Below are 13,963 nucleotides of genomic sequence, written 5' to 3'. Positions count from 1 at the left end.
GCAGGCGTGTCCTACCCACTCCTGCCTGGTCGACCGCTGCAGGCCCTCTTAGAAGAGTCCCCCACCATTGAGGTGGTCGAGAATGCCTGCCATAGAGAGACAGAAAAATTATTGCTTCCCTGCCGTCCCATAAGTAACCTTAAAACTCTTATTATGACCCCCTAAACACATTTTCTGCATTTCTGCATAGGGAGAGCTAGGAAATGGACTTGTAAGCCGCTTTGGACTCCTCCAGGTCGTGAAAAGCAGGGTACAAAAGCCCAGTCCCTCCTAAAAGAGGCCGTAGCAGGGTGTGAGCTTCTGTGAGTCGTTGCTCCCTTCTTCAGAATTCAGCAGCTCGTGAGAGCTCCTTTTGAGGTCTCTTTCTTGTCGAAGCGATGGGAAACAATCCGGGTGTTCATTCCACGGGAAGACTAAACTGGTTCTTGGTCAAGGCCCTGAGCTATGTGGACAAGGGTGGACCTCACATGACCGCTGCTTATGACTGGTAGATGGATGGAGAAAGAATGCCTCCTCCTTGGACTGCTTCTTCCCCCAAGCGCACTCGGTTTGCCACGCAGGGTAGCAGCATCTGTCCACATCGCGCTCCCTCCTCTTCGCTTGCTTTTGTTTTTATCACTTAAAAAAAAATGACAGCCTTAATTCTATCTTAACTGTCGAGAGACGCCCGGGATGGATTTCTGGTACAAAGTTTGCTGCTGCTGCTGCTCCAGAGAGGAAGAATTGGAGAAGAATCCGCTGGTCGTTGGGTATTTATTACAAGTTAGACACTATTTGTGTCTAAGGAATGCTTGATCCTGTTTGTCGAATCTTGTGGGGTCTGTAACAAGACGCAGTCCTTCCTCACCCTTGAAAAAGTCTCTAGGTTTTGAAGACTTGAGAAATGGGAAGGATTTGGGGGGTGGGGGGAATTAAGCACCAGAGATTTGGGCTTTTTGAAACCACTTTGAGCTTGCATCATGCCTAGAGTTACTCAGTTCCCCCTGCTAACTGGTGGGTGCTGTGGGGGTCTGGTTGCCAGATCTAGGTTGGGGGAAATTATGCAGCCTCCTTAGAGACTGTTGCTTTCTTAAAAAGATAAGCGATAGCCTTTCCCATTTCTTACAGTGAATGAAGGCGCTTGATATAGATTCACCAAGATAACTTTGGTGTGTGGTTAGGAGTAACGATTCTAATCTGGCAAGCCGGGTTTGATTCCTCGCTCCCCCACAAGCAGCCACCTGGGTGACCTCAGGCTTGCCAAAGCATTGATAAAGCTTGTTCTGACCAAGCAGGAATCTCAGGGCTCCCTCAGCCTCACCCACCTCACAGGGTGTCTGTTGTGGGGAGAGGAAAGGGAAGGCGACTGTAAGCTGCTTTGAGACTCCTTTGGGGAGAGAAAAGTGGCATATAAGAACCAACTCTTCTTCTTCTAACTCTGAAGCGGGCGTGGATGCTAATGTGTGCACACGCGCACACAAAAATTGTTTTTTATATGAGGCAGGAACAGCAGCTTAAAATAAAACCGTATCGTTGACAGGTAGGCAGATAAAGTAAAGCGAACGCTAAAATTATTATTGTCTTGCTTTTGGCTTGATCCACGGGTATTAACTTTCAGACATCTTCGTCTGTCCTGCATTGTTTCTTGTTTGTTATCGCCCACTCGGATGGGCTTCTTCAACGTACCGGAGGGTGCTGGGCTGATAAGGTGCATTGGCGGGGCGGGTGGGTTCAAATACCCTTCATGTGCTAGAGAATCAGTGATGGATCTATGAGGTGATCCCCTCTGCTTTTCTCCAGATGAAAAACTGCTGGAAAAACCAGCAGGAAAGGTTCCTAAGGGATCCACCAGCAGACGACCCACTTTCTCCGTTTTAATCTGGCTCTGGGCGCCCAAGATTCCAGGGACTCCCCAGATCCCACCCGGAGGCTGGCTTTCTTGTTTACCTTCACGGAACCCTGTTAGAAGCAGTGGGGCTACCATTCTTGAGCTTTCTTTAACTTTTAGTCGGTTTGACTGGTAATTTATTGGAGCCTGGCCATAGGAGTAGAGATACTGCGTGTTGGATGAGCCCTAGGACGCTTGCTGCCTTGGGTGCTATCTATTTTCATTGGGAATGTCATATAGCAGGAGCGATTAAAATATTGGTAGAGGGGAGCAGGGTTTTTAAAAAAAAATTTAAATATTTAGCAGCCCCAACTCAGTCTCTGCACAACCATCGAAAAGCCTAGAATGAACTGTATTTCAGCTCTACTGAGAGGATGAGGGTTTATGTCAGCCTTTCTCAGCTTTTTTACTTTTGAGAAACCCCCAAAACATCCTTGAGGCTTCGAGAAACCCCAGAAGTGGTGCAATGGTGCAGAATATGGTTGGGAAGCAGAACTGTGGACACCCCCCCTCAGGCCCCTCCCCTTCCCACCCCTTCAGGCCTATAATTGGCCATTGGGGGTGACTATATATGGTCATATTGAATAAATGCTTAACAAAATTTTAAAAATTAGTTAACTCTCACCCATTCCGGAAACCTTTCCAGGGCTGTCAAGAAAACCCAGAGCTTCACGAAACCCAGGATCATGAAATGAAAGAGCTCCTCCATTAAAAAAAAAAAAACGATCAATTCCCTGCATGTAGAAAACTTGTATGTCAAGGAGAAGGCTGGGTTAGAACCGGCTCTCTCCCCCCCCCCTTAGGAGAACTGATTTGTGTAAAGGGCACATGAGCCTTCTGCAGTCTGAAGGGCTTTAACCCTGATCCAGGTTTACCACCTCCATGACAGGCAACATGGTATAGTGGTTGAAGTATTGGACTAGGATCTGGGAGACCTGGGTTCAAATCCCCACTCTGGGTGGCCTTGGGCCAGGCAAGCACTCTCAGCCTAAGCTGTCTCGCAGGGCTGTGAGAATCAAACAGAGGAGAGGAGAACTGTGTGTCTTTGAATCCCAATTGGGGAGGAAGGCGGGATGTAAAATAAAGACCTCCCCGCTGGGCTGGGTTGACGCCCCTCCAATATTTTGCTCTAGCGACACCCTTCAGTATTTCAACCAGCTGCAGAAACGCCGGCGTTCAGAGGCGGTCAACCTGTGGAGCGAGCCAGCTGACAGCACCCACATGGAACGGGACGATGACCACGAGCTCTATATGCTGCTACAGAAGAGGTCCAAATTGCGCCGGGGGTCAGAGGTCGGTAGCCGCTTTGCTCCCGGCTGGAAAGATTAACTGTATTAATGTTCTGATTTCATGTCACCCTTATTTTGTATTTATCCGCCCCAAGTCAGCTTGGCGGGAGGGATGGCATATAAAACTAAATAATAAATAAATTAATGGGAGTTCCCTCCATGTGGAAACCTAGCTGGGAGCATTTAAAGGGAATGGGCTGGCCCCCTAAGAACCGATCATTACAGGTGTGCTGCCTGCTCCCTTTAAATCCCTCCCCAAGTTTGGGGAAGGATTTAAAGGGAGTGGTGCACCAACCACTCTGTTAAGAATCTCGGAGGTGTCTACAGGCTGAAGAAAGTTGGAGACCCCTGGCATAATCCATGCCAGTTATCTTCTCCCATGCTACTAGCCCCCACTGACATCTTGTGGGGAAAGCCATGACTTCCTGTAAGGTCTTTCATGCTGCTGTTGGGGCACAAGAGCGACAGATTATCTGCCACTGGTGCAGGCACTCTCCACACCAGGTGGATTGTGCTGAAAATGTTTTGTTGGTAATCAAAGTGGGATGGTTCAGGGCTTTTAAAATTAAAAACACAAACAATCTCTTATTGTCCCAACAGGGCTACCGACGTGTGAGTTTTGACATCAGTGCCCATCGGCAGATCCGTCGGAAGGTGAAGGACCGCTGGAAGCAAGTTCTAGAAGCTTTAGGTGTGACGCTCTAGGGTTGTAGAGGAAGCATTTCCGACACAGGTTCAATAAAGCAGCGAGAATTGAGAACGGGAGGGACTTCAATGAGGTATAATACCATAGAGTCCGCCTTCCAGAGTGACCATTTTCTCCAAGTGTCATCTGAAGGTAGAATCATAGAACCATAGAGATGGAAGGGGCCAGACAGGCCAGCTAGTCCTGGGGTAGTCAACCTGTGGTCCTCCAGATGTCCATGGACTACATCTGGAGGACCACAGGTTGAGTACCCCTGATCTAGTCCACCCCTGGTTTAATGCAGGATCAGCCTAAAACATCCATGATAAGTATCTGTCCAGCCTCTGCTTAAATTTTAAAAGCTATGGGCCAATGAGAGATTGTCACGTCCACCTAAGATGGATGACAGACCTTGTGCGTTCCTGAAACTCATGAAGGCTTACTTAAAGAGGAGACGGGATTCTCAGGGATCAAAATCTGGCTACGACCCACATTTTGGGCACTCGTACGATCAATTTATTCTTGCATTGCTCTGATAAGGGATCGCTTCCTCATTCAGGATTCAAAGCTGAAGCAGATGGGCTTCTGGCGATCACCCCTGGCACCTCGTACGAATCCCTCCGAAACCCCCAAGAAGCCTGCAGGCTCCTCAATGCCTTGGCCGAGAAGACGACTATTTTTGACCGGCACCGAGGAGGCCCCCCGGAAAGATACCTCTTTGTCCTGGTGAGTAGGAAGGGGCTGCGGAAGGAACTACAACAATACATAATAACATGGACGTGATCCACGTGGCTTAAGAGCGATGAAGGAATTTGGTATCAGCAACTGAGTTCCTCCCGATAGTCATGTATAAGTGAGGACCTGAGGGGTAGAGTTGTGGCTCAGTGGAAGAGTCTCTGCTTTGCACACAGAAGGTCCCAGGTTCGATCCCCGGCATCTCCAGCTAAAACAGACTAGGCTGTAGATGAGAGGTGGCCAAACGGTGGCTCTCCAGATGTCTGTGGACTACAATTCCCATGGGTCCCTGCCAGCTCATGGGAATGGAAGCCCATGGACATCTGGAGAGCCACAGTTGGCCACCCCTGCTGTAGATTATGTGAAAGGCCTCTACCTGGGACCCTGGACAGCTCCTGCTAGTATGAGTAGACAATGCTCACCTTGACAGACCAGTAGTCTGAGTGAATACACGGCAGCCTTGTGTGTGGTTCACACAACTATTTCCGTTACGGTCAGTCTTCTGTGAGTTGACTTTATTGTGTTTTAACTGGCCTTATGAAAGCTTTAATCCCTGGGGAATCTTTGGAACTGTGGCTTGAGGTCATGAGTCACGAAGCGGACGTGTGCCGGGGAACCTTCCAGCCATGGCTCTGCCATCCCATTGCTACCAAACAAACAGTGCAAAGTATCAATGAGCCGCCAACCCATTGAAGGTCACCTCCTCAATCCCTCTGTTCTTTTCTCATGAGATTTCTACGGGTCACTCTGAGGTTCCGTGGCTGATCCATCCAAGATTTACTTCTCCGTGGAGGTGGGAAGGATCCCGTTGGGTACCAAAGTATCTCTGCCTCTGCTCAATGTCTCCTTCTGGATTTACTTCCATGCCCCTCACCCTCCCTGTCCCATCCCAGGAGCGACTTCTTCTGCTAGACGTAGGGGAGGACTTCCTATCAGCTGCTCGACACTTCTACCCCATGGAAGGAGAAGGAGAGGGTGGATCTTCCAGCAGTGAAGGGCCTTCTAGCCCAGATCCTGTCTTGGTCAAACTGAATAGTGATGCTCAAGGAGAGGAGGAGGAGGAAGAAGAAGAAGACGGAGATGATGACAACGATGAAGTCGATGAAGCGGATTAGGGATGCGTTGGAGGAGGAGGCTGGAGGACAAGCTGTAAGGAAGTGATGTCTGAATGGGAGAGTTCAGGAAATGTGTGTCTTGGGGGTGCCAACTGAACAGGAGATGCAGGTGGCCTACTGGCCCTGTAACAAATTAAGATGGCCAGCTCTGGGTGGGAAAATACCTGGAGATTTGGGGGTGAAGCCTAGGAGGGAAGGGTTTGGGGAGTGGAGAGTCCTCAGGAAGGGTTCATTGAATTGCAGTCCCCCCTCCAAAGCAACCATTTTCTCCAGGGGAACTGATCTCGGTCATCTGAAGATGGATAGGTGGATGGATGGTTGAATGGGTGGATGGATGAATGTTAATAAGAGATCTTCAGCCACCTCCTGTCGGTTTGGGAACCCTACAAATTACGGCGTTACCGTGAACTTTTTCATATTATTATCTTTTAATAAAATGGTACACCAGGTTAATAGGAAGCAACACAAATGTCTCGCAAGGCACAACCTTCAGTGGGATCTGAGCAGGCTCTGTAAAGACCATGCGCCTCAGCCTCTGTGAGTCACCCAGATGTGAGACGGGAAACCCGTTGCGGCTTTTGAAGAAATCCAGGTAGCCGCTTTTTGCGGGGGCTTTGAAAGTTGGGGAAAGGGGTGTTCCTCGCTGGTGCCTGATTGAAGTGCCTTTCCAAAGCCGCCCATGCGCTCGCACCAGGAGAAGGGGGAAGAGAATGGATTCTTTGTTTGGATCTGGGCCCCCGGCGGTCACTGTGGGTTCAGAGGGGTGTTTACTTTGCGGGGTAGGGGAGCTTGGAGGGTCACACCTCTGGCCCGGTGCCCCCTCCGCAATCTCCAAAGCAGCCTCAAAGGTTTACTAAATTGTCTTTGAAAAGCTGTGGCGTTCCTTCATGCTCCTTACTGAATTAAAACCGGAGGGGCACACTTTGGCCTGTTGTCGCCCACCCTGAACCAACCGGGAAGGGCGGGCTATAAAAATAAAGCTATTATTATCCACACGTTCTCCCCAAGGAGCATTTTGGAGTATCACGTATTGAATTATCCACGCACACCCATCAGGAGCTTGCGTTTCTGTGCAGGCAGCTGTACCCCCTAATTGGAAAGTGGGAAACCAAGCACAGGGACTCGTGCAGAGATGGGTCTAATTGTGCTGTGGTTCTGTTGAGACCTACTGAAACATTCAGTCCCACTCACGGCAAACGGCTTGCCTCCAGCAGACGCTGATCAGGAGGAAGCCGGGCCGGAACAATAAATCATTCAGAGACACAGCAGGCCACCTCTTCTGGAGGCGGAAGTTTTGAGCTCCCAGGAGTCTTTAGCTGATTCCTGTTTGGGGATTGCTGCTTTGGGTTCTCCTGCAGGCATGCACGCACTGAGTGCGGGGAAGTGTTGGAAAGGTGTGTCTCTGTGGGATGGGCGGCCTATACATCGAATTTATCAATAAATAAATAAACCCTCAATGAGGAGTCGAATCCTAGTGACGTTTGATGAGCAGTGACCAGCAGAGCTACAATTAAGGGTGTCTGGGAGGACCCCAAACCCCAGAAACACACAACACCTTGCTCCTCCAGCTCTCAGGTTTGATGTGCAGGAGGCTGGTCTCTTTGGTTTTCTTAAAGGTAGCGGTCAGTAATTCTGGGGCATGTTGTGTTTGACGGGAGAAGGGGGGTGATCTCTGGTGTCTCCATCGATAGGTAGGTGGGTGAGTTTCCGAGGGAAGTTTCTAGTCCTTATGAACAGCTTGAAAAGGCACCTGCTGGAACCGCAGAAGAGTGGGGCCGCTGGGTCAGGGTGAAGCAGAGCGTCTGCTATTTTGACAGACATTGGCCCCTCCCTAGGTGACTGTATGCTCACCCAGCTTATCTAATGTTTTCTGATAGTGGGATTCAGTGTTTTGGGGAAGTGCACAGAGCTCTTTTTCACCCCAAAGTTTTTTTTTGGGGGGGGGGGGGAGAACCCCTGCAATGTAGAATTTCAGTTCAGAATCTGGCATTCTGAGAATCTTCGCTTCTATGCAGCAAGTTTCTGGTCCTTAAAGAGGTAAAGAGAGATGGGAAATGTTTAGACTTACTTGGACAGGTGAAATCTTGGCTGAGCAAGATTCTCTCTGGACAGGGGAGCAGGACTTCTTTACACACACACACACACAAATCTGAGCAGAGCTGAAACAAAACACAAGAAATTACCAGGGTGTGTTAAACAGTGAAAAGATGATATAGGAAGATCCTGTGACAGGCAGTGTGAACTTATCAGAGGCTTGCCAGCCTCCAGGTGGGGCCTAGGGATCACCTGAAATAACAGCTCATCTGTCATTGTTCCTGCATTGTGCTGGGGGTTGGACTAGATGACCCTTGAGGTCCCTTCCAATTCTATGATTCTATTCCAGACTACAGAGATCAGCTCCCCTGGAGAAACTGGATGCTTTGAAGGACGGGGTCTGTGGCATTGTACCCCACTGAGGTCCCCAACATTTCCAGGATTTCCCCAATAGCCGGCAATCCGATCCCCACCCACACCTATGGGTGTTCAGGCTCATATAGAACCTGCCCATGTCCAGAGTGCACAATTGGTCTAGTTAATTCCAGAGGCAGTGGCCTTAGTGCTAAGTGTGCAATATCCATAAACCTTACCGGCGGCCACAGCTAGCTAAGAAGTGCCTTCCGTACCGCTTTTTCCAGAAGGGACCAGCACTTCTGTTTTGCGTGATCCCAGCCACCTGTTTTCTCGTCGCCCCTGGCTCCCATCTATAAACTGTCTTCCGCCACACATGCAGCTGAGGCTGGCAGCCTTAATCCCTCTGGCTCCTGTTTCCAAATAGCAGGGCCCAGGACATAGGCCCAACAGAGGGAATTCTTCCCACCCCTCAGCAAAAACCCAAGTCAAGAAAGGAATGCGCCCAGGAAGGCTTTAGAATTCAATCCTTGGGCCAGACTAGTGTGGCGTGACAAGCCGCTGTATTCTGGGCTGGCCTGCCTGTTTCCTTTCCACCAGCTGCTGGGGCCTGGGAAGGGTTGCAACTGTGGGAAACCTGGGGACGGAGCATGGGTGGGGAGAAGAGGGACCTCAGTGGAGTCTAATGCTACAGAGTCCCACCTCCCAAGCAGCCCTTTTCCCCAGGGGAACTGATCTCTGCAGTCTGGAGAGGAGCTGGAATTCTCAGGGATCCCCTGGTCCCTCCTGGAGGCTGGCATCCCTAGGCAGTGAAAATAAGTCTGGCCTGTTAATTCAGTTTTACTCCCTTGGTGATTCAAGTGGGTAGCCATGTTGGTCTGAGTCCAATGGCATCTTTAAGACCAACAAAGATTTATTCAAGGCGTAAGCTTTTGGGTGCAAGCACTCTTAAAGGTGCCTCTGGACTCCCTTGGTGATGTTTGTCTTTTTTTAGTCATGCACAAATCCAGGCATCTGGTTTCTCTAGCAAAGGGATGCTCTGTCAGTGTGCATAACGAGAGAGAGAGAATGCACAGGTGAGGTACATGGCATCGAAATCCATAATACTTAAAAATGAAATAGGGCTTTGTATACCTCCAGGGGACAGGCATGCATATTTGGGAAAGTTCTGTCCCGCCTTATCCAAAGACTTGTAAAAAGCTGCTTGAATACTGGGGAGTTCTGTCTTCCCCCCCCCCACCAAGAAAATCCATGCATACACCCCAAAAAAGGACACATCAAACCATCATATGACTGTAATAACCATGCCATCTTATAAATTGGTGTATACAGTAATGCAACAAGTGCATTACTGTTCAGGCAAAAGTCCAACCGGTCAGTTCCAACGGAAGTCCATACGAGAATCCGGAAGTCCTCCATTTTGCAGGGTGGCTTCCACCGTGGACCGAAATGCTTCATGCAAAACAGTGGTATTGTAGTACCAAGTATAATGCTGCATGGATATTACGTAGGTTGTCCTAATGTCTTTCTGCATAATTATTCTGCCCTTATGGAGGTGTTGTTGACTGGGCCACAAGACCCCCTGGAGACCCCTCTGGGCCTCTTGTCTCCTGATCCGGCGCGATCCCAATGGGAAGGAAACACAAGATCTCCTCTGCCGCCCCCCCTCCCCTCCCCAAGGCTCTGGCTTTGGCAGGCGCCCCTTCTCAATCAACTGGGCTTCTCACAGCCTGGCTGGCTCCTGTCTTGGCTGGAGCCAAGATCAGCTGTTCCTTAATGTGACAGAAAGTAGATTGTGTGCTGTTTGACAAAGTGGGGGCGGCCTGGCTAATCGGCTGGCTTGGGCTGGGGGGCTTTCAGTGGGAGGGCAAGCAAAGTGATACCCCTCCCGACCCCCAGAACCAGAGGAGGCATAGTAGCAACAAGTGCGTAGGACCTGTTTGTTTTGTTTTATCCCCATGGCGCCTCCGCCCACCAGCTGCACATGGAGCGGCTCGACATGAGTAGCTTTGCGCCGCTAAGCACAAGTCACTGGGTGGCGCAGGGCAAGCAGAGGGAGCTTGTGTGCCCCCAGGAGGCATTGGCGAATTCTCCGTCTATCATGAAAGCCTGACCATTCCTACACAACAGCAAACCCCGCATCGGCGTTCTTTACGAATTAAACCTCCAGCTCCTGTAGTTCCCATCCCAGAATTGGCATCCCTGTGGTAGACACACCATCCATCAATGACTGGCTACCTTGAGCTTTCCCACCACTGAAGATCCTTCTCTGCCTTTGCATGGCTGTAATTCTGTCCTCGAGAGCAGCCTGGCTCAAAAGCAGAGCCTCTGCTGCCGGAGAAAAGATGCTCCAGCAAAATAATGGCCCCAGAACAGAATCGTCCTTCACAGCGTCAGTCCCGGCCTGCATCGGCCTCCCAGCACGTGAACCAGTGGGCTTGACCCCTGCAGGAAGGGCGGCTCGTTTGCCTTGGCAGATCTTTTCTCCAACTAGCAAAATTAATTTCTTTGATCCTTGCATTTTCAGGGGTAATGCAAATTTGGAAAGGGGGGGGGGCGTTATTGGGGGAGAATTTGAGTGAGGTGGTTTTTCCAGGGCAGCTTCTTCTCCCTTCCCTCCAGGCTATTTTCATCCCCTGCGGCTTTTCTCTGACACTGCGAGACCATCTGGGCCCAAAAAAAACGAGCTAAAAACAGCTGGCAAAAGGTTTTCGCAGGAGGAGAATCCGCCTGCTTGCTCCTTCTTCCTTGCAGATGCCCCCCCTCCCCAAACCCCCAGTCTGTTTAGGCAAAGGTGAGCTTCCAACTGTGTGTTTGCGCATAACAAAGAGCACCGTCCTTAAATGTCTCACCCATGCACACCTCCAGAGATGGGAAGAGGCATCCACTCCCCGGCCAGAGACTCAACCTGGGGGAGACGCTGAAACGTGAAAGGCCGAACCCACATATTAAACCTCATTGCGGGGGACGTCTTCCAGGAGAGCTGATCTCTGTCGGCCAAAGATCGATTGTAGATCTCCAGCCACCACCTGGAGGCTGGCAACCCCACCTCCAACTGGCAGGAGATGGACCTGTGCCATCAGCATCCAGATGCCCTCCAACCCTGAAACCAGAGGCAATGACAGAGGCTCCTGCTCGGTGGAGGGATGTGCGGGAGGAGGGAGGGAGGAGGAAAAGGCAGATTGGTGGGCCGGTTTTGAGCAGAAGCCCCCATCCCGTCCTCCGCCCTGTCTTGGCAGGCTGGCCCCCAGACGCTTCCCCACCCCACGTGTGGCTGCTCTGACCTTTGGTCACGTTGGAGGGATTGTGCTGTTGTGCTCCGAGGGGTCCCGTGGGGAGGGGAGGGAAGGGCCTTGGGGGGAAAGGATGTCTCCTTTTAAAAATAGCACCAAAGAAATCCAGGAGCCTGGCCTGTGCTCTGGGGTCGTGTCGAGGTGGGGGCTTGTAATCTGCTGGCCAGTATCCTTTTATAGCGCATCCCTTGGGCTTTGGATACCAGCACCCATCCCGACCCACACACGCAGAACCGCCCTGCTTCTCCCTCCAGAAATCAAGCTGCCCCCGCCAAGTTCTCCTTCTATTTTTAAAGCCCGGCCCCATTTAAAGAGAGATTAGTGCAAAAGGACAAACAGCCTTTTAAAGAGGGGGTGGGGTGGGGGGGAGCTGCTATCAGCCTGTGCTTGGGAAGGCATTCCAGTTATCTGCTGTCAACATGCAGGCGGAGGAGAGGGTCATGGTGCCAGCTTGTAAGGTCAGCAGAAAGCTGCTGGAAGCAAAATGCCCCTCATTATCCCAGGCAGGAAAGGCTGGTGAAGTTGGGTCTGGGCTGTACCACTTAAGAGCCACGTTGGGTCAGGCCAGTGGCTCAAACCTGTCCAACACTGTGTCACGCAGTGGCTCAAACCCAGGAGCCTTCAGGAGGTCCATCAAGGGGGTCAGAACTCCAGGATCTCTCCCTCTGTTGCCCACAAATGCCAAGTACACAGAGCGTCACTGTCCCAGACATAAGAACATAGGAGAAGCCATGTTGGGTCAGGCCGGTGGCCCATCCAGTCTAGCACTCTGCGTTGCACAGTGGATGCAACCCAGGGGCCATCAGAAGGTCCCACCAGCAGGGCCAGAACTCTGGAAGTTCTCCCACTCAAGGCCCAAGAATACAGAGCACCCCTCCTCCAGACAGGTTGCTCCTTGTGGCTGATAGTCACTGGTAGTCCTCTGTTCCATGTGTCCATCCAATCCCTCTTGAAGCTGTCTAGGCTTATCACATCTAGTGACACCTGTCAGACTTGCCTGATGGAATGCTCCTAGGTTGAATGATTCCAAGGGCATCCACAGGTCCCACCTGGAGGCGGGCATCCCTCCTCTGGGGGTCATTTTGGTCCCTTTTAAGAGCTGGCCTCTGTCATGGATATGAGCTGGATTCCCCCCCCCCCCCATAAGCTTCTTGCTCATTCACTTGGCTTTTCCCAGGAGCAACAATGCAGGGACTCCTCAAGGCTGGCAGAAGATGTTGCAGGTGTCCAAGGTGAGGAAAACTCATGTGTTGGATCCCTTCCACTCATTACCGGGTGCCCCAGTCCCCCAGTAAATCCTCTCTTCAACAGAAGGCTGATCTATTCAGAGAAATATAAGAGCTGTCTTGTTAGAGAGACCTGATTTGAGGCCAGCAGGTTGTCCCTGATTCTCCTGTGACCCTCAGGACATCCGTCTGAGCAGGGGCCGAGAGGAATGAACATCTGAGCAGACTGTTCTTGTTCCCCTCAGATGGCCCAAATCTGTGGGTTGACCTGAGATGGCCCTAGTGTTGTCAACTTTGGGTTGTGAAATTCCTGGAGATTTGGGGAAGGGGTTGGGCTTGGGAAGGGCGGGGTTTGGTTTGGGAAGGGACCTCACCAAGGTATAATGTCAGAGAGCAACTGTTTTATCCAGGGGCACAAATCTCAGCCATCTGGAGATCTCCAGGCCTGGTTGGCAACCCTGGATGGCTGTCTGCCTTCAGGATGCATCACACAACTAAATAAGAATTTGCCCAATGTAGAGAAAAGCCTTATCCAACGCTGCGCAAGCAGAAGCAAAACATAGTAATACTACAAAGATCTTAAGGAGCCGTAGGAATGCCCCTGGAAATTCCACTTCCAAACAAGGGACCTCAATCCAGCATTCTGCTCGTGCATGCCTCCTTGGTAGACCCCAACAAAATCTTTCCTGCACAAATACCCGGAGGCTTCTAGATAATATTCACAGCCTAATGAGTTTGTTCATTGTTTAATTGTGGTGTAACAACTCCTAAAAGACCGTGAGGAATTTGTTACTCGGCAGTTTGGAGTTTCGAGGGGCATTCCTACAGCTTCTTAATATCTTTGTCGTATTAGTACGTCCCGTTGGTGCTTTCAAAGCACTGGATAAAGCTTTTCTCTGTATTGTACACATTCTCATTTGCTCGTGTTGTCTTTACACAGTGGATTCCCGCCCCCCCCCCGCCCTGCGTATCCCATTTTGTATTCAGGTGAGGGATTCTGACATTTCTGGCATTTCTCCGATTCCAGCTGGGTGCAGAGCCCACAAGGGCTGCTTGAGTAGAAAGGTCATGAGTCCAGCCCTGACTTGGCAGCCCCGGGTGTATTAATAGCTGTGCTCAAGAGCCTGCCAGGTCAGGCTCTCTGTCCCCAGGTGAAGGGGAGGGGAGGGACTTGGCCACTGGGCTGTTTGGTGTGATATAACTCCTTCCCTCCCAGCCACGCCACACCTCGTTCCAGAGCCAGGGGCCTGGGCCCTGCCTTGGCTGAACGACTCTGGCCCAAAGGCTCGGATTAGCTGTTCCTGCCCTCCCCACCTCTCCCACACGTGGACAGGGACACACGTGGGCCAAACTGCCAAGGCTTGG

At 51.0% G+C, this 13,963-nt stretch overlaps 1 protein-coding gene across 1 annotated transcript; it reads left to right on the top strand.

Annotated features, from left to right (window-relative positions):
* Positions 1-45: 45 nt before the first annotated feature.
* Positions 46-7,091, top strand: MREG (melanoregulin). The gene is made up of 5 exons (XM_077313653.1): positions 46-749; positions 3,001-3,160; positions 3,757-3,847; positions 4,401-4,567; positions 5,470-7,091. Exons 1-5 carry the CDS (start codon positions 673-675, stop codon positions 5,689-5,691), a joined length of 717 nt encoding a protein of 238 aa, XP_077169768.1. The 5' UTR covers positions 46-672; the 3' UTR covers positions 5,692-7,091.
* Positions 7,092-13,963: the final 6,872 nt, after the last annotated feature.

This window comes from Paroedura picta, chromosome 16, assembly GCF_049243985.1.
Source record: "Paroedura picta isolate Pp20150507F chromosome 16, Ppicta_v3.0, whole genome shotgun sequence".
Taxonomy (NCBI): Eukaryota; Metazoa; Chordata; class Lepidosauria; order Squamata; family Gekkonidae; genus Paroedura; species Paroedura picta.
Note: the sequence above shows the minus strand (reverse complement) of the source record. Positions and strands in the feature narration are given on the sequence as shown.